This window comes from Geotrypetes seraphini, chromosome 3 (assembly GCF_902459505.1).
Source record: "Geotrypetes seraphini chromosome 3, aGeoSer1.1, whole genome shotgun sequence".
Taxonomy (NCBI): domain Eukaryota; kingdom Metazoa; phylum Chordata; class Amphibia; order Gymnophiona; family Dermophiidae; genus Geotrypetes; species Geotrypetes seraphini.
In genome coordinates, this window is record NC_047086.1 from 162894417 (window position 1) to 162914929 (window position 20513).

The 20513-nt window shown below is 44.0% G+C and overlaps 1 protein-coding gene across 1 annotated transcript in view; it reads right to left on the reverse strand.

The window, feature by feature from the left end:
* The window catches only part of HEY2 (hes related family bHLH transcription factor with YRPW motif 2), a 34482-nt gene that overhangs the window by 3902 nt on the left and 10067 nt on the right, over positions 1-20513 (reverse strand). Inside the window, exon 4 of the mRNA XM_033938952.1 lies at positions 14853-14934. Coding sequence (XP_033794843.1) covers positions 14853-14934 — 82 coding nt within the window. The remainder of the gene's footprint in view (positions 1-14852; positions 14935-20513) is intronic.

Genomic DNA, 20513 nt, shown 5'->3' on the forward strand with positions numbered 1-20513 from the left:
GAAGGATGGCTCATTTTCAAACACCCATATATTTGGGTAAATGACTTTTGAAAATTGCCCTCATTTGTGTGTGTACGTTCCATATTTAAAAGCATGATGTCATCTTTTAAATTATCGGCCTTTGAGGATGATATCTTAGTTCACTTAACGGATCCTTTGCCCTCCTTGACTGCCTTGTTGGACTTGATAAAAGAATATGGTGACTTTGCTGGGTTCCGCTTAAATTTGGATAAATCAGAGGCATTAGCATCCTCTGCGGCGGTTCAGGCCCAATGGAGGAATGGATTCTCGCTAACATGGGCGCCGGGGCAGTTTGTGTACTTGGGGACTTTGATGACTATGCCGGTTCACCATTTGTATCGTCTTAATGTGGATAAGCTTCAGCAACAGACGGAGCTTCTGCTGGATACCTGGAGGGCATTGCCCCTTTCTCTGATGGGGCGCATTTGCATGGTTAGGTTGTTCATCTTTCCCAAATGAATGTAAGTATTGCAGACTCTGCCGCTCTGCTTGCTGAAGAAAGATTTACGCATTCTTTATAAAGGAATTTCTTGCTTCTGTTGGGCGGCCAAGAAGCCGAAATTGCAGGTGTCTCAGTTGCTGGGGATTTGGCAGGGGAGGGTTAGGATTACCGGACATGAGGGTCTATAATTATGCGTGTTTGCTTCGCCATTTGGGAGATTGGGTGAATATGACCGGCAGTTACACCCCTCTTTTGATGGAACATGAGTTTTTTGCTCCTTATTACGTGTTTGCGCTACTACATAGTCCTCGGAGGGCACTGCCCCCTTCTATCCCATCAAGTATAATATTTAGTGCATTGCAAGCGGCTTGGCGTTGGCTTGTACAAGCCCTGGGTGGGGATCCAATGGTTACTGATCTCTTGCCCTTGCAGGGTAACCCGGCTTTCCCTCCGGGACGTGAATCCAGAGAGTACCTGTCCTGGGGAGCAAAAGGAGTTTCTTGTTTAGAACATATTTTGGGGGATGATGGGGAGCTGTTGACCCAAGCAGATTTGCTAGCTAAGGTGGGGGAGACCTGGGGCGCGCAGTTCGCGTGTCATCAAGTGGAGCACTATGTGGGATCCCTCAACAGAGCACAATTGCGCTTACATATGGGGGCCAGGCTGCGGGAACTGTTTGCTCGGGGGGGGGGGAGGGGTGTCCATCTCGGTGTCTAGCATTCATACTAGTTTGCAAGAGTTACAACCAGCCAAGGATTACCTGAACATCCGGGGTAAATGGGAAGGGGAATTGCAAATTAATTTGGGACATTGGGATGTAGCCCGTACCTTGAGGGCGACACCTGGGGTTACCCCGTATGCTTGGTTGAGGGAAACGCACTATAGGGTGACATTACGTGTCTATTACACTCGAACACAGTTGTATTATAGTGGGGGGTCTCCCTACTCCACTGTGTCATAAATGTGGGTCGGGGGGACACACTTTGGGACATTCCTTCTGGAACTGCCCCATAATCCAGCGCTTCTGGATGTGTATAATCTCTTACATGTCCAGGTTGATAGGGAGAGCACTGCATAGTACCCCGGCCCACTTTATCTTGGATTTGCCAGAGGCTTTTGGCCACTTGCCTAAGGGAAATCGGGCTCTGTGCAGGAAGATGAGTTTACTGGCCAGGAAATGGATTCTTCAATGCTGGACGGTCCCTGACCCTCCGGCGTTTTGGCATTGGCGGAACCAGTTGCATCAGTTGGCCATCTGGGAGGCACGAGATGCAGGAGGAGCCAGGAAGCGAAAGATGTTTTTCTTAAATATTTGGGAACCATATCTGCAAGCATTGCATCCTAAGGGCCGAAGTGCGGTCTTAAGATGGGTGTCCTAATCTGGGCGCCCGGATAGTTGGACTGGGAGAGTACTGGCGAGTATTGGTGGGGAGGGGTGGGAAGTACCTTTGGGGGGGGAGAGAGGAGTGGGAAGGAGTGAGGGGTTTGGGAAGGTTCTGGGACTTAGTTACGAACAGGGTAAAATGGGATTCAGTGGGGGGAGAGGGTGGTGTGGCATTTTCGGGGCTCATAAGAGTCCAGGGCCTCGGAGTGCCTTTCCGCTCTCCATACCCTCGCTCGCTCTCAGTAGAGTGGGCTGGGGAGGGAGTTTGGTTGATGTTCCTTTTCTTTTGTCCATGTTTGTTATACTATTATCTATGATGCATATTTGATTGTACTGAGCACCTGGGGGGTGCCTTGGCATTGTTTTTGTTGTTGTTTGCATCAATAAAAATTGTTTGAACCTAAAAGCATGACATCTCGGGGGAGGGGCAAATTAGGGGGCTGAAGATTTGTCCTGGGTACACAATACCCTTGAATCATCTCTAGTCATTTGTCTATCGGAGTTTACAGGCACAAACCTTCATGAAACACGAAGGCCTTTCAAGAGATAAAAAAAAGCAGCGGAGGTCTGGGAAGACCTGTTCTAAGGAGTGGAAAGGTCCAGGCAGTAGAATGCAGTGGGCTGGTCACTTTCTCTCTCTCTCTTGGTGCTTCTGGACAGAAAGCTTGCCTGAATAATTTAAAAGGACAACAGTCTTTGGTGGCACAATATGCCACAGCTGTGCTTGTACAAACAGGCACCGGAGTGGAAATTAAGAACATCAGTGTTTCAGCTCTTTCGAAACCAGAGAATAAGATGATACTACGTGCTGTGAACTGTGGGGGGTTGTGAAATTCTGTAGCATGCTTTTCCATGGTAAGCAGCTATGAGCATTGACTGTGGTGTGCCACAAGGCTCGCCATTGTCTCCTCATTTCATATTTTTATGTAGCCACTGGGGAATTTATACTGAGAACTGAAAGTAGACAATTCTTTTAGGACCTTAAGTTCTTTAGCATAATACATGCTTTGGAAATCTCAAGGCTGGACTTTAAAAGCCTATGGAAGTTATTTTAGCTGGCTTGCAGGCCATTTATATTGCACCCAGTGACACACAGGTACATGCCCTCTGTGTCCCAATGATTTCCGAACGTTGCCACTTGCCTGGATTGATCTGCAGAATGCATACTTTTGAAAACTGTGGACATAGTTTTGTTTGGGAATTAAAAATATGCATGACCACCCTGATTCTAAAAACAGGGTCCTGATTGAAGGCGGTAATAGGCATCCTACCGCTATCTAACGGACCAATTGGGATGCACGTTAAAAAAAAAATAATAAATTGACGGGGCAAAGGACGCCTACAATATAAGCATTGTTCACACATGTATGGAGACATCTAGGCACGCCTACGGATGCCTGAGGCTGGCATAGGCTTGGTTTACACTGGAAATGGCCTTAGGCATCCTAGGCGCGCCTAGGTGCTTCTCGTAGGCGCGAGTCAATGAAGACCTGTAAAATGTTGGCCTACATTTAAGGTGTCTGTAGAAGAAAATAGATATGATTCTGGAAACGGCGCTTACTGGTGATTGACACACGGTAGGTGCCCGTTTGCAAGCGCCTACTGTGGCAGGCGCTGTTGCCAGAATCAGGCCCATACTGTATTCTTGATTTTACAATGGCAATACACAAGCACTTAAAAAAAAAAATCTACATGTTGTCCTTTCCATCTGCTCAGGTGCCTTCAGCTAACTGCTCGTTTGGATCTTGGGTGTGCATGATTGTGAGAGACAATCATACTTGCCTTTCTAGTGTTTCAAAATCCAAGAGAGGGTTTTTTTTTAAGCCTTAGTTTACTTTTCCTGTATGTCTCTATTCAGGGACCCTTTTGGAAAATGATCAGGAAATTATGAGCAGGACCTCCCATTTTTAACTAGACGCTCTACAGAAATCTGAGCATTATGGATAGTCTTTCCTGAGTGGCTCACACACAGGTCTAGGTTTACTATATTAACTCCCTTTTGCGATGCGTTAACATGTGCAATTTATTGTAGATCCAATTTTATACAAAGGGCCCTATTTACAAATAAATGGATAGGCTGCAAGTAGTCTAGAACAGTGTTCTTCAACCTTTTTGCACCTATGGACCGGCAGAAATAAAATAATTATTTTGTGGACCGGCATCGGGCCACATACTGGCGGTTAAAGAACACTGGGCTAAGTCATGGGCCAGACCCTGCCCATCTCTACCCAATCTCCACCCCAGACGCTGCCCCCCATAATCCTAATTGTAACATTATTTTTTCCATTCATTTTTCATATATACATACAATATAATCTTATTAACAATGCATCGATCGCACCACGGACCGGCAGTTGAAGAACACAGTTTTGGGCCTGATGCACATGCCGATCCTGTGGACCGGCACCGGTCCATGGACTGGTGGTTGGAGAACACTGGTCTAGAATGTTGTGGCTTAGAATATGCTGGGCTACTTGACAATTCAACCCTTGCTGTACTATCTGTACTGGCTGCCAATTACTTTTCATGCTGAAAAGAATAAAGTGGGTAACAGAATGATTATATACCTATTTCTCAAAAAAATTTTTTTACATCTTACACACGCTAAGAACTGTTGTAGTAGTAAATTTCAATCAGCAGTTTTTAGCGTGTGTAAGATATTAATTTTTTTTTGAGAAACAGGTTTATAATCATCCTGTTACCCACTTTGGGCTAGATTCACTAAGTCCACCGATCAAATCCCGACCGCTTAGTGACCGCTGTGTGACCCAATTTTCCTTCGACCCGATTCACTAACCCTTGTGCCGATCATCCTCTGATCTACGCATGCAAATGAGGGGGGAACGGCATTCAAATGTAGGCGGGCAACGATTCACAAAACAAAATCCGGAACACCGATTGGGCTGGCCGATCAACAAAAGAAACGACTGCTGGGGACCAGTTGCTCACTGCTCTCTGCCTGGATTCTCCCGCCCCAATTCTCCTCTCACCGCTCTGCTCTCGCCCTAAATCTCTCCTGCCTGCCGCCCCGACTCGCCGCCCTACTCTCACCCACAGGTTTAACGTGGGTTAAAACCAGGGACTCGCAAAGAAAAAGAGAAGCAGAAAAAGGTTGCATGCGTTGGGATCGCTATTTAGTGATCCCTGCAATCGGTTGGGGTGATTCCGAGCATCCTCATTTGCATGAGGACGCGTTGTGAATCAGCCCCCCCTGGATCAGATCGGTAGATCCATTTAGTGAATCCCCCCGTTTATTCTTTTCAGCTCTTGTCAGGGTAGAATGTTTTGCTTTTAGTCCTACATAGGGTAATTACTTTTCATGCAGCACTTAAGGGCGTTTGACAATAACTTTTCGGGTCATGAGGAAAAAATACAGTCTAATGCCTTTGAAAAATATGTAAAGTGAAGTGAAATCCTTCTCAGTGCCAGTTGAGATTGAATCAATGGGCCTTACAGCAATTAAACTGATAACAAAAGCAAAAAGTTAGATCACGCGACACCTCTTTTGATCAATGCATATTGGCTACCAATCTCTCACAGAATAGCATATAAAATATTCAAAACATGTTCTTTTCATACCCCCAAATTTATAGGCAGACTTCTGATTCCATATACCCCCTCCTCTCCGATCAAACACTCAATATCTACTATTAATATCTTCATTGTGCCAAATTATACACGATACCACCCGTTCATCAGTTTTTTTTGGTAAATGCTCTGCAATTATGGAATTCCATGCCGATTTATTTACCGGAAGAATCATCGTTAGACTGCTTCAAATCTAACTTAAAAAAACTTTCTTATTTAGAGACGCGTTTGACCTATAATCTCTCCACTTCTGCAACATCGATCATCACACAACAGAATTACCTCTTCTAATGTACTTACCCTCATCGTCTTGCTCTCCTATCCAATATTGTATTTCTCCCCCCCTAACCTATTGTTTGACAATGTATATTTGTCTTTGAAATTTAAATGTAAAACCTTATTTTATATTATTTATCTACGCACGCCGCTTAGATATTTGATAAGCAGGTTAACAAATAAACTTGAAACTTGACTGCTAGGGAGAATTCAGAGGGCTTGTCTGAGAGCAAGAGCTTTCTCTGTGATAGTTCCTCGGCTCTGGAACATTCTACCTTTGGAGATTCACTAGGAACCAATTTACCCTTCTTTTGATTGGATGACAGATTTCTCCTTTGTCTTATTTATTAAGCCTTGCATGAGACTTTCTTTGTGGCTGGGATTTTGTGCCAAGTGAGTTGTTTTTTTTTCTAGCGTGTGTGGATAGAAATTTGATTGCATTTTGACGCTGCAGCTGCTGTGGATTGATGTTTGGGGTTTGACTTGAGTGCGATGGGGTGGGTGGTGAATCAGGTATTAGGTGTCCTTCAGAGGGTGAAATACTGATGTACCAATTACATTGTTCAATTGTGAATCTTGTGTCTGGTTGATTATTATGGTCATTATGCTTTCTTTCTAAGGTATTGTGCACATGCCAATTTTACCCTTAGGTACCAGTAGGTGCCTCTGTTATCGCGATTCTGGCACTTGGTGGAGGCAACGTCTTTTTTTAAAATGAGATTTTAATTGCTTTTAAAACATTGCAATTAACATGCTAATTATTGCATCAATTAAAGGCAATTAATCCAATTAAAAACAGCAGCGTTAGGGCGTCTAATGGTCCGTAACTACTGGCGCCATTTCTAGAATTTGGGCTTAAGCGCACTGCTACATTTTGTGTTTTTCTGAACAAAATTTTTTATTAGGTTAACTGCTGCTGGTCAAATTAGACCCGGATATCCAATACTATTCAGGCATTGGCGCAAAATATCTAGGTGTTTAGTGGCATTTGGAAGTTAGCCAGAGTCAGCTGATATTCAGTGCTGAACGTGATCCACACATGCCCAGTTATGTCTGGGCACCAGCACCGATATCTGTGCCCTGACTCTGCCTTCAAGGCATCCTGGCATTGACCAAATAGAGTCATGAGGTAGAACAGATATTCAGTAACTCTATCCAGTTAAATCTCTGAATATCTACTCTAGGGCCAGCCAGCATGATTTAACTGGGCAGAAACCTCTCCTGTCCGGTGGAATTTATAAAATATCAACACACAATACTTAACAGGGGATTCCAACAGAGAAAATCTCAAGACAAAATATAATAAAAAATAAACTACTAGGGTGAGATTGCCAGTACGCTACATTGTAATATTGGCCATTCGGTGGAGAGAAAAAAAAAAAAGTCTCAGAAATAATAGCAGCAATTAAGAAGCACAAATGCTAATCAATCAAATGCTGCTTCCTTCTAGAGCATGACATGGGGACAAATTTGTCCCTGTCCCTGTAGGAACTCAATCTCCCTGTCCCCACGAGTTTTGTCGCTGTCCCTGCCCCATTCATGTAAGCTTTACCTTAACCACACAAGCCTTGAACACTTATGATTTTAAAGTGTTTAAAGCTTGTGCAGATGAGGACAGAGCTTGCAGGAATGGGACAGACACAGGAAAAGAACTCGCAAGGATGAGACAGGAAACTGAGTTCCCATGGGGACGGGGAAAAATTTGTCCCGTGTCATTCTCTACTTCCTTCAGATCCAATGCATAAAAAAACCTCCACCCTATGGGAAACATTCTACCTCTGGAGATTCACCAGGAGCAAATTTACCTTTCTTTTCATAGGATGACAGATTTTTCCTTTGTCTTAATTACTAAGCTGCTTTGTAGCCCGGAAGTTCTTTCTACATAAAGATCGAAAGTGCCCTTTCCCATGGCATTCTTATAAAACTGGGTGCCATGATGGGATTTTATTAGACACAGGAGATGTGATGCGATTATTCTCCTGAAGAAGCCGGGGAGTCCTGCAAAACAGGACTTCTTGTTGGGTTCTTCTATTAAATGCAGCTCTACTTTTGTGACTTTTTTTCCATTTATAACAAAACACAGTAATGAACTGCTGCGGTGAAGAAGATTCCCTATAGAATGGCTCAGATAAGCTCCTCACTGTGTTACATCTACATCTACAGGTTGCGAGTCGCCTTTGTACGTTGCAAGATGGACTATTCCCCTCCCCCCTTTACAAAACCGCACTGTTACCAGCGCGACTGTCACTAAAAACTGCACTATGGTTTTGTAAAAGGAGGATTATGTTTGTAACGGTGGAGTTTTTTATGCATATGATCTGAAGGAATCAGCATTTAGGGGTCCTTTTACTAAGGCGTGCTTTCCATTTTAGCGCAAGCTAATTGATTAGCGTTTGTGCTTTTTTAATTGCTGCTGTTATATGCGAGCATTTTTCTCCACCAAATAGCCAATGTTACAATGTTAAGTCACATATAAACTTCACATCAACATTTCATATTAGATTTTAGAAATATTCTAATTTCTCCAATATCTCTTCAAAATATAGGACTTTTTTTTTTACAAGTGGAACTCCCCATGGTGGCAGCTACATGAGGGGTACAGAGAGAGATGTGATCAACTCCCCAACACCATCATGACAATTACATAGCAGTAATGCAGGCAAATACAAGCACTATGACCAAAGGGCAACAATCGAAAGCTCCAGACATTCCATCCAATAACATTATAAGTGTTATGGAGAACATACAATATAGTAGGAGACCATGAAGATTCAGGTGGGGGGGTTCTTTGGATTCCAAGGTGTTTATTATAAAGTCCAGTGCCACAGCGGTGAACTGCTTCCAGTGTCCCTGATGGTACACTTGCAAAATCACTGGATAAATTAGCATGAAGCGCAGTTGCTTCTCCTGAAGGCAGGTGCAAAGTGGTGCAAATTTCCATTAAAGCTGCTGAGAAATCCTGGAAGATATGTACTGGGCAGTCATCGTAGATCAAAGAGTCCCGTTTTGCTCTATATAGGTGCAATACCTCCATTTTGTGGATGTAATTGTGGAGCTTCGTTATAACACGTGGTTTGGTGGAATCCTGGGCCTGACGGCCTAAACGGTGAGCTCTTTCCAGCCGCCAAAGTTGGGAAAGAAAATTCATTTGAGAGCTAAGTCTCTAGAGTGTTGAGTAAGGTAAAGTCTGGTACTGACTCTGGGATCCCCAGAAACCACAGATTTCCTTGGCGAGATCTGTTTTCTGGCGCCTCAATTTTGGCAGCTTGCTTGCGCACTTGTCCTCTTAATTCCTCTAGTATGGCTGTCAGCATTACAGAAGAGTCCTCCATATTAGAAACCCGTTGTTCTAGTTCACCGGTTCTGCGTGTTGAGCCAGACAACAAACCCTCTAAGTTTGCCAATGAGGCAATAGTTGCACCAAATGAGGATCTAAAGCAGATACCACTGCTGACTTCAAAGTCTTCCAGGTGATCTTCTGAAAGTTGGAGCACATGTTCAGGTCGTGGGTCCGCCATCTTGGCCTCAGCAGGCTTCCCATGATCCCGGTCTCTTTTCTGGGTCTTTGCACTCATGGAGTCCGGAGATTTAAATACAAATCTGTCCACAGACCAGTAACCCAGTGAAGTAAGGCAAAATAAGCACAAGTAGCACTGCTAGAAAAGGTGATTTTAGCAAGGATGGCGTCGGAAAGTCATGAGCAGAGGCAAAACGCATTTGGCGCTGCTCAGCACGTCACGTGACCCCCCCCCCCAATTAGAAAATCAAAATGATCGAAAGCATTGTATCAGGATACTCAAATAACACTTCTACATTGACCATTAACAAAGGTTAACAAGTGACCTGCTCAGTTTTAACCTTCACACCTCCCACAGTAAATAAAATAAAACAGCATAAAGGCACTCAAAGGCAGGAAGAACAGCCTGTAGATTAAAGCACCCTGGCTCCATTGACAAATATTTGCCTTGACAGTCCAGGAGCTTAAAAGAAAAGGAACCACCCTCTACTTGAGTATCATCTGTTTAGTAAATTTATAAAGCTTTTATGACAGGCCGTATTACTTAGCAGCAAACTGAAAACAGCTTGCCATGCCATGCCTTCTGCTTGAAAGGAGGAAGGGGAAAAAAAGCCTTAATGAAAAAAAGAATGAGCTTCCATGTATAAAAGAACTCAACCTGCACAGTGGGGACACAGGAGTGACTTTTGTTACTAATAACGCCAGAAGCCTGCTTCCTGAAAAAATAAAACAAAAAACGAATCCCTGCATCTTAATTCCAAGCTATTTTCCGTAAGCAGTGGCTCCCAGTTCATGCACATTTCACTGCTCCTAGGACAACTTGTCCAGGAAAGGTGCTTCGGTTCACAGTCTCACTCTTCCAGTACTTAAATACCATTGCTGCTGTTTCCAGGATGTGATCCATTCCAAGCCAGCAGAAGTCTTGCTCAAAAACAGCAGGACATTCTCTTCCCTTTGCAAACGTCTCCAAATCTTGTGCTCCTGTCTCAAGGTTCACCCATCTCTGGCCTCCAAGGTTTTTTTGTTTAGCACTTTTCTCCTGTCCTTTTTGGGGCTTCCAGCTCGAGTAGACCCAAACATTATTGATGTAACCCTGAGCCTTTACAAATACCCAGGGATGATTCTTCTATTTTATAATCACCCCCAGCCCAACTGTTACAAAGACTGTCCTTGGGCGGGGACAGGAGCATACCGAGCCAGAAACTGTTTAACACATCCATTAGTGCTCCCATCCTGCTCACTCTGATGTGACAAGCATGGGAGGCAATGGATAGGTTGCAATTTTACAAACTAACAAATATCCTCCCCAATTTTCATTACGGTGTATAATGACGCAAGCTTAAAAAGGAAGGAAAAAGTCTCAAAGAGCTCCAGACTGTCTATAGAACTTACATGCTTCACCATAAGACATACAAAAAACTCCCTTTCATATAAACAGTAACAGCATCATCTCCTGTTCTTCCAAACAGATCAAACACTTAGTGGAGTGCTTTGGAAAGCCTTCCTCTAATACGCCAACAACAGTCCACGTCCAATGGTAGCCAGCTTTTCGCTTAGCTGCTTCAGGGCACATGGACTCAACTTTTTTGCTTTCTCCCACAGTAAACATAGGAAAGGCCCCAAGTTTAAACAAAATCACACACCTTCTACAGCAGTGATCTCAAACTCAAACCCTTTGCAGGGCCACATTTTGGATTTGTAGGTACTTGGAGGGCCGCAGAAAAAATAGTTAATGTCTTATTAAAGAAATGACAATTTTGCATGAGGTAAAACTCTTTATAGTTTATAAATCTTTCTTTTTGGCTAAGTCTTAATAATAATATTGTAATTTATAGCTAAAGAGAAATATGACCAAGAAGCCGTTTTATTTTATTTTTGTGATTATGATAAACATACAGAAGGCCTCAAAATAGGACCTGGTGGGCCGCATGTGGCCCCCGGGCCGCGAGTTTGAGACCACTGTTCTAAAGATATTACTCCATATTCCATAGCTGTCTTACTCAGACTATCACAGCAGGACAAAATGGCTCCTCATTTTATTTTCTGACGACTTCAAGACCATTCTGAATTAAACCAGTCAAATATCTCCATCCCAGTCAACTGGGTCTCACCATTCATAAAATTCCCCCCCCAAAAAAATGACCCCCCCCATCTCATCTATTTTAGAATTTAAACCATTAGGTTCTATTGTATTGAGATGAAATACCCATCTCCGTTCTTGTTGCAAAAAAGTTCGTCTGTCACCTCCTCTATACGAAGGTGCAACCTATTGCAGAACCAAACAATGCAGTTCAATGAAACTATGCTTTTGTTTTTGACAGTGTACAAGGGGAATTTCCGAGTAGCAACAGCATAGCTTTAATGGGTTCCGTTGTCCGATTCTGCAAAGGTCGCACCTTTATGTAGAGAAGGTGACATATTCCACCCACTACATTAAAAATTAACAAATACACATACAACAAAAAGTGGAAAATTATGCTATTTTATTGGACTAAATACATAATTCAATTCTTTCAGGAGTCCAAACTTGCCTTCCTCCGGTCAGGACGGTATACTGCAGTCAGGGTATCTTGTTCTGACCGGAGGAAGGAAGGTTTGCTCTCTAACAGCATTCCTGGGGAATTTTCTGGGGTTACTCCCATTACCCTGTTAATGACTGTGGTAACCATGGTATTGCTGCGGTAATAGTTCCTGTGCCATTCTCTAGCTTGGAAGAACAGTAGCCGTTTTTACTTTATATATAAAATAATGAAGAGTGTAAGCTCTATAGGTGGTTAAGTCGGTTAAGCTTGCATCATTAAATACCATAATTAAAAATTAGGAATGATTTTTGTTAGGATTTTTGCTATGTTTAACTGTTACCCCTCCATCTTCCCACTATTTGTTTTATGAAGGTGCAATTTTGCCATCCATGCCTCCCTTGCACTCTGAGTGACCATACCACTTGCACACAGTTTGAGAGTTCGCTATGGCTCTGTTAGAGACCATATTACTGGAACTTGCTACACACATACCTAGTCACTAAGTGTAACCCCTAAGCAATGGCCAGGGCTCTTTCCCAGCTGGAAAACCCCAGAATATCATCAAACTGGCCCAGAAAGCCTATACAGCCCAGACCACGTCTGGTAACTCTACTTCTAGTTTTTGCCTTAATATATTTCTGTATATGATACACATATATCTGCTAGTATCTTGGGCTAAAACAAAGCTTTTTTTACCTGGGCTGTTATTACTTGTTCATACACCTAGCCTAATACACCAGAAACAGACCAGGTGTGGTTGGAGAGTACACTAGTGGATTCAGAAAGCGCTGCAGGTGGAGAATCTAGGTTAATATTTGAGGAGCTGTGAAAAATGACAGTGTTTCATTGGAAGGAAGAGGCTCACTTAAATGGATGAATGGGATATGGTAGATGTTTATCACCTAACCATAATTCTCCATTTCATTTAGCACATTGATCATGGGTTTTGAACATGGCACTCTCTATGTAACAGTATTTCCTCCCAACTGATCTGTCTGCACCTCTTGATGGTTTGCATCCTGTTGTTATTACGGCTGTTTGTGTTTTATTCAATATATCAGACCTATAGGAGGTCATTGGATCAGCACAGTTTAAAAAAAAAAAAAAAAAAAAGATGTATGAGCATGAATATTCTGCCCAGGAATAACCCCCCCTCCCCACTAAGGGGCTCCTTTTCAAAGAAGAAAAAAAATGTGCAAAAGATGACAAACCAGCACTTGGACGTTTAATCGCCACAAAGTCCGAGTGCTGATTTTCAAAACTGACTTTTTAGACGTCTTGCAGGTCATTTTTCCTTCGGTGCATCTACATCTTAAGGAAGCATTTTAAAGAGGTGTGTTTTGGGTGGGATTAGGGCAGCTTTAGTCTTGGGATGTCTTGCAGGAATAATGAATCCTTTCAGAAGGCATCTAGGGCGTCATTTAGACGTTCAGAGTAAGACCTGTTTTAAAAGTGCATAAGGGTAAAAAAAGATACCCAAATTGACCAGATGACGACCACTGGATACATGAAGGCCTGACCCCCCCAACTCCCCCAGTGGTCACAGACTCCATACCACCCACCAAAGATGTGAAAGAAAGAGTATATACCAGCCTCTATGGCAGCTGCAGGTTTTAAGGAAAATCTTAGAAGAGCAGCAAGCAGGTGCTTGGAGTAGCCTGGTGGACAGTGTATTGAACCATAAAGAGAGGGATCCAAGCCCATATACCACCCTACCTACTACATTTATGGTGGAAAGTGTGAGCCCACCAAAACCCACCCAAAACCTACTGTACTGCCATGTAGGTGACACCTGCAACCATAAGAGCTATAGGGGTGGTAGACAGGTCAGTATAGTAGGTTTTGGGGGAGTTTTGGAGGGCTCACCATATACTATATGGTTATGGTGAAATCTGTACCTGGCAACCTTTATGTGAAGTTCACACTAGTGCCCACTAAGGTGTTCCACTGTTCTGTTGGCATGCCTGTGCAGCCAGTCCATTAAAATGTTAGCCCCTCCCATATCCAAAATAGCTTGTTTTGGAGGTTTTGATTTTCAAAAATGGCCAAAAAGATAAGACATCCCAAGGGCCAGAATGTCTAATCGATATTTGTCTTGTGGTTTCAAAAAAATGGTTGCTTTCCCGTCCCGACTTTTGGACGTTCTTGCAGAAATGTCCAAAGTCAGATTTAGACAGATTAGTCTTATTGAAAATGCCCCTCCGTGGATACAAAGGGGGAGCCAGTGATCAACCAAATCCAAAAAGTGATATTATGCCTTCTACCTGTAGTATACTGTACATTAACAGAGCTGACCCAATAACCAGATTATGCCATGCCTCTGTTTTCATTTAAAACACTGGTTCCTAGAGCGCGTTGGCTGTCCACGCACATCTTTTGGCATTCAGCTCCTGCTTTGGGATAGGTTATGCTCTGGACCACTGATTAGCTGCTGCTCTAAACACATCCAAATCTATGACACCTCAGCGCAATGTCCCATTGGAGCAGCAAAAATCAGAGGCACCATGACCTGCCAACATCTTGTAATCAACAGTCGTCTCAGTCGGTGGCTGTTTTTTTAAGTGTCTGGGTGCCCTAAATAAGGGCCACTTAACCTCCCTCTGTCTGCAAGTGTGAACAGCACAGCAAAGAAGAATTCCTACAGCTTTAAGAGTAGAAGCAGCACATGAGGGAGCGGTCAGGCTCTCCTCCTTTTGGAGGTTTCAAGACAGGACGCCAGGTTTGCTGCAGCATGCAGGCAGCCCGTCCCTCCTGCCTGCCCTCTTGCTTATGTTTGTCTGTTTTATTTTGTCTCCCTGCATTAGTCTCCAAGCTGTCTTCTCTGTCTTGAACTGGAAACTGGTAACCCCAAACAAATCCACAGCTTGGACTGTCAGCACATGAAACCTACACTCCCACAGTGTTATAAAAGCAAACACAAGCTCGGGGTCAAGTGTTTCTTTTGTGCCAGTGGCTCTTTCTCACGAGTTCAATCCTGCCATTAGCATGGATTTCCACCCCTTTAAGCTGGTGCTGCCTAGCACACTTCATTGGAAGCCTGTTTGCTGAGATCTCTCCCCCGACAATAAAAGAAAAGAGAAAGAGAAAACACACGTGTCTTACCTTTTCCTCCTGTCGCTTGGAGCATCTTCAGATGATCCACTGTCATTTGCAATATTTCTGCTTTTTCTAATTTTGCAGATCCCTGGGAGACAAAAGGCATAAACTAACAATTCTATAAGGGCTGCAGGCTCTAATTTGCTGCCTTTCCCAAGCTCCATTCATTCTAGACTAATGGTTTCCATTTCCCACAGCACTCGTAACATTCTCAGCCTCATTCCTTCAGTCACTGGCAGCCTCCCAGACATCTTGCCCTCTTGTTTTAAGTGTGTTTAATTCTTTGAAGTTTAGCAACATTAAGGAAGGCAGTGATATTCATTTCTGGTCCCCAAGGGGCCACTTATGAGCCTGGTTTTCAGGATATTCCTAACAAATTTGCACGAGATAGTATGTATGCAAATATATCTTGCTGTATGTGAATTTCTCTCATGCATATTTAATAGGGATATCCTGAAACCCTGACCCATTTGCAGCCCTCAGTACAAGAAGTAAATACCTTTGAGGAAAGAAATGCTACCCCTTTCCCTTCCCCCAAAACATAATACTCCCCAGTATGGTTTTGTGACCAATTTGTGTGCAGGTCAGTCCAAACCCCTTCCACATATGTGGTGAACCGGATGGTTTAAGGGTCCCCTGAGCAAGAGTAGAGACGGTGCTCTGGTTTAGAGAATGACAGGGGGGACAAAATTTTCCCCATTCCCGCAGAAACTCAATTTCCCCGTTCCCGCAAGTTTTATTGCTGTCTCTGTCCTATTCCTGTAAGCTCCGCCTTAACTGCACAAATCTCAAACACCCATGGTTTTAAAGTGTTTGAGGCTTGTGCAGATGAGGGCGAAGCTTGCAGGAATGGGGCAGGGACAGAATAAAGAATTCACAGGGATGGGACGGGAAAATGAGTTCCCGCGGGGAACGGGGAAACATTTGCCCTCGTTTCATTCTCTACTCCGGTTCACACCAGATGTGAAAGTGAAGAAATATGAAACCTGAGGAGATAGCCAGTGCCAGTCTACATATACATGCTAGCCAAATCAGAAAGGAATCCAGGAGACAAATTAAAAAAAAATGTTCCTGGTACTGTTTTCTTTTTTAAACATATTTCAGTTAACTTATACATACACCCATTAAAATTCCCTTGCTCTGTGCTTCATCCTCAATGGAGACAGTTTGAATATTAAACATGCCTCTTGCTTTCTAGTTCCTATAGAGGAGCTTTTACGATAGGACATCTCAGGCCAACTTTGGACACTGAGAAAAATGTCCGAAAATCAGGTGGAGAAAATGTCCATTTTTAAACCCGCAAGACGTCTTATCTTTTTTAAAAAAATGGCCTATTTAGATGTCTTGGCCTTCAGGACCTCCAATCTTAGGATGCCTAACGTTTTTGGTCATTTTCGAACACAAAAGCGTTCACGCTTTAAACATCCAAACCCAAGCTATTTGGACATAGGTGGGACCTCCGTTTATACTACACTTGCCACAGAGCAGTGGGGCACCTTAGAGGGTATTGCTGTGAACTTCACATAAAAGGTGTCAGGTACACATTTCACCATAACCCCCTTCTAATGTATGGTGAGCTTTCCAAAACTTCCCCCAAACCTACTATACCTACCTGTTTATCACCCTAATAGCCCTTATGGCTCTATATGGCAGTATGGGTTTTCGTGGACTTACACTTTCCACTATAAATGTAATTGTTAGAGTGGGATGCCCCTCTCTATGGACCGCTTGCTTACTGCACTATTATGCTTTCCCATACCAGGTGTTGCTGTTCTAGAGACAGGTATGTATTTTTCATTCAGATCTTTATGAGGTGGGTCAGTGACAACTGGGGAAGTGGGAGCGGGTCATTACTTAGTCCTTCTAGTGGTCATCTGATCAATTTGGGTACCTTTTGGGGCCAGACACTTTTAAAACAGGTCTAACTCCATACACCTAAGTTGCATCCTGGACGTCTTGGGAAAGGTTCCATTATCACCGCAAGACGTTCAAGTGTTAAGCATTCCCAAAGCCCACCCATAACATGCCTGCAACACACCCACTTGAACTCTGGATGCTCAGCAGACAAGAAGCCTAGCAAGACATCCAGAAAGTTGGTTTTGAAAATTGGCACTTGAATGTTTTGGGCAAGAAAAACGTCCAAGTGCTAGTTTATGTCATTTTTTTGGATGTCTTTATGTTTTGAAAATGAGCCCCTTAGACTGTTATACTAATCCTGACCTGAATTCCGTTTGGACAGCAGAACATGTCATCAACAAAGTCACAGAGAAGAGCTTTAAAAACAAATCTAGCTTGTGGTGGGGGCTGAAAGCAACAGAACCAAGACCCAGGCCCAGTGGCGTACCAAGGGGGGGGTTGGGGCGGAGGGGGAGTCCGCCCCGGGTGCACTGGGGGAAAGGAAGGGGAGAGATGCTTTTTTTTTCTTTTTTCCATGGCAGGGAGGGCAGGATGTAGTCAGGCATGCTGACTGGCTTTAGCGCAGCAGGGAGGGAGGGAGATAGGTAGGCAGACAGGAAGGCTGGCTTTGGGGATGGACAAAATCTGGAAGGCAGTGGGGGGGGACATAAGGAGGCACTGGAGGCACTATGGACACGGGAAGGAGGCACTGGGGGCACCATGGACACAGGAAGGAGGCACTGGGGGCACCAAGGACACAGGAAGGAGGCACTAGGGGCACTAAGGACACAGGAAGGAGGCACTGGGGGCACCATGGACACAGGAAGGAGGCACTGGGGGCACTAAGGACATGGGAAGGAAGGAGGGAGGGAATAAAAAGGGACAATTGTTGGGCCCGAGTGCAGAAAGAAAGAAATGAAAGAAAGGATACACAGTCAATTAATAGATGTCCCCTTTTGATGAAAAAGATAAATGGTCACTGACTTACTTTCTCTGCAGCAGAGTCGGCAGCCTCACTGAGGTGCAGGAAGGTCCCGCGATGACTCGTCTGCTGGCTCTGCTCCGGAAGAAGTAAGTTACGTCAGAAGGGGTGGACCCGGCAGATGCAGTCATTGCAAGACTTTGCCACAACTCCCTGCGTCTGCAGTAGCAGAGCCAGCAGACAAGTCATCGCAGGACCCTTCAGCATGCGGCTGCTGAGTCCGCTCCAGAGCAAGTACGTCAGAGTGGGGTGGACTGGCAGTTGGCAGCTACAGTCATCATGGGATCTTGCTGCATGAAGGGAGAGAAAGGAGCAGGATTGCTGGAATGGAAGAGTGGTGGAGGGAAAGAAAGGGGGCAGGGTGGTATGGAAGCGTGGGCAGACTTGGTGGGCTATAGCCCTTTTCGGCTGTCATTTTCTATGTTTCTATAGAATTGATGTACAGAGAAAGGGGAGAGACATAAGGGGAAAGGATATTGGAGGGAAAGAAAGGGGGCAGATGCTGATTGAAGAGGGGTGGATGGCGAGAGAAAGGGCAGACATTGGATGGTAGTGGGGAGCCTATGCTGGATGGAAGTGCAGATGGGAGAGATAAGGGAGCAAATGCAGGAAGGAAATGGGAAGAGAGAAAGAGAGGAGCAGACGCTGGATGGAAGTGGACAGAGAGAGGAGAAGGTACTAGATGGAAGGGTTGGAGAAAGAGGGTACATGATGGAAAGAGGGGATAAATAAAAGGAGGGCACATGATGGGGAGAAAAGGATTGAGTTAGGGAAACACTGGAGGGGCGAGGGAAAGAGGTGGCAAGCTCTAGGTAGACAGTAAAAAAAGGACATTGATGAGAGGGTAGTAAGAACGTAATCTAGACAGATGCAGAAAATAAATTGAAAAGGAAAATGAGGGCAAGGGATTGCAGAGGAAAGGTGTGGGAGAGGGAAGGAGAGAGGAGAGAGATGCCAGACCAATGGGGATGAAAGGAGAGATGGAAGGGGGAGGCATACAGTTTCTGGAAGGAGCATAGAAGGAGAGAAGATACCATATAGGGGAAGAGAGACGGCAGACAGTGGATGGAAGGAAGAGAGTTACAAGAACATGGTTCTAACCAGAAACCACAGAAGACAAAGGTAGAAAAAAAATTTCTATTTATTTATTGCTTTAGGAGACATGTGTCACTGTTTCTGTGGTGTTGCATTGTATGCAGAGTCCAGCTTCTTACTGGTTCAATTTAACCTTTGTCTATGAATTTCTATTTTATCCCCCCTTTTACAAAACTGTGGAGCATTTAGCACCAGCCGTGGTGGTAGCAGCTCTGATGCTCAGAATTCTATGAGCGTCAGAGCTGTTACCACTGTGGCTAAAATCCACACTACAGTTTTGTAAAAGAGGGAGGGGTTAGTTTGTGATTACATATTCCATACTAGGCGAAGGTGTTTTCTGTGTGTTCGAAAGACATGGTTTTTTGTTAGGATTGACTGCAGGATTGATCTGTACTAGACTGGCTTGTTTAGTTTTACAATGGGTGTATTTGATGTTGTACTGCTCACTGCAGTATGTAAGATGCTGCCTTTTCCTGGGTACTCATGTGTGACATGTGGCTTGTTACTAAAAATCATGTTTTTCGTACAGATGGGGGGGGGGGGGGTGTCAAAAAATGATGGGCCCCGGGTGTCACATATGCTAGGTACGCCACTGCCCAGGCCACCTGATAGGTTGAGCAGTCAACCTGATACTGCTGCACTAGGAAAGAATCAGTAACATAGGACCTGTTATGTTCCACACCAGAAGCACGTCCAGGTTTTGGTATCAGGGGGAGCAGAACTTTTGTAAACTAGGCGTCCGTGTGAAGCTGAAGGGCTGATCCATATAGATGCCATTTTATTCAAAATCTATTTGGTTGAGCAGCTGCACCCTTGCACCCCATCTAGCTATGCCTCTGGTTCCCCCTTTCCCAATCCCTTCTTTTAAGAAATGCAGCATTTTAAATCAGCATTTGTCAAGCCAACTCTGAAGTACCCCCTAGCCTGGATTTTATGATATTCATAATGAATGCGCATGAAAGATTTGCATACAATGGAGACAGGCTGGCTAGGGAGTACTCTAGGGTCAGCTTGAGAAGCATAGTTCTAACCAGTGGTTCTAACTAGATTGTTAGAGCTGAGTGCATCTTATCCACGATTTCCTGAATATGAGCAGGTTGCTACTTTTTAGAGGAGAGTGTGAAGACAGAAGAAACAGTTAATATGAAACAATTACATCCCAAAAAGTTCATGTCAGTGGCACTCAGGAATTAGAAATCAGATCAGGCAATGGGTGCCAAAGTTTTAATACAAATCAGTTCTGCAACTCCAGTATTTGTGACCATCTCTAGGAAAACACGGCTTAAAGCTGTGGATCCAAAACGTTGAGACTGTCACGGGTCCAAAATATCAAAACGGAATTAATGAGGTCCACGCTTAGGGGTCCTTTTACTATTAGAATCTGGTCTTAGCATGGCTTAACTTTATAACATAATAAATGTTGGGAAAATAAAGACCTGCACAGTCCATCTGGTCTGCCCAACAAGATGGGCAGAGTTGAATCTGGCACTCCGTACAAAGTTCTTCAGAAACAAGGAAACTTCGTTCAAGGAACGGAAAAGGTCAAAAACAGACGAAAACTGGAACAAGCACCAACAACATCAACACAGGTGCCATAAGGCGGTAAAAGGGACCAAAAAGGACTATGAGAAAAAAATAGCCAAGGAGGTGAAGAACTTCAAGCCGTTCTTTCGATATATTAAGGCGAAATGACC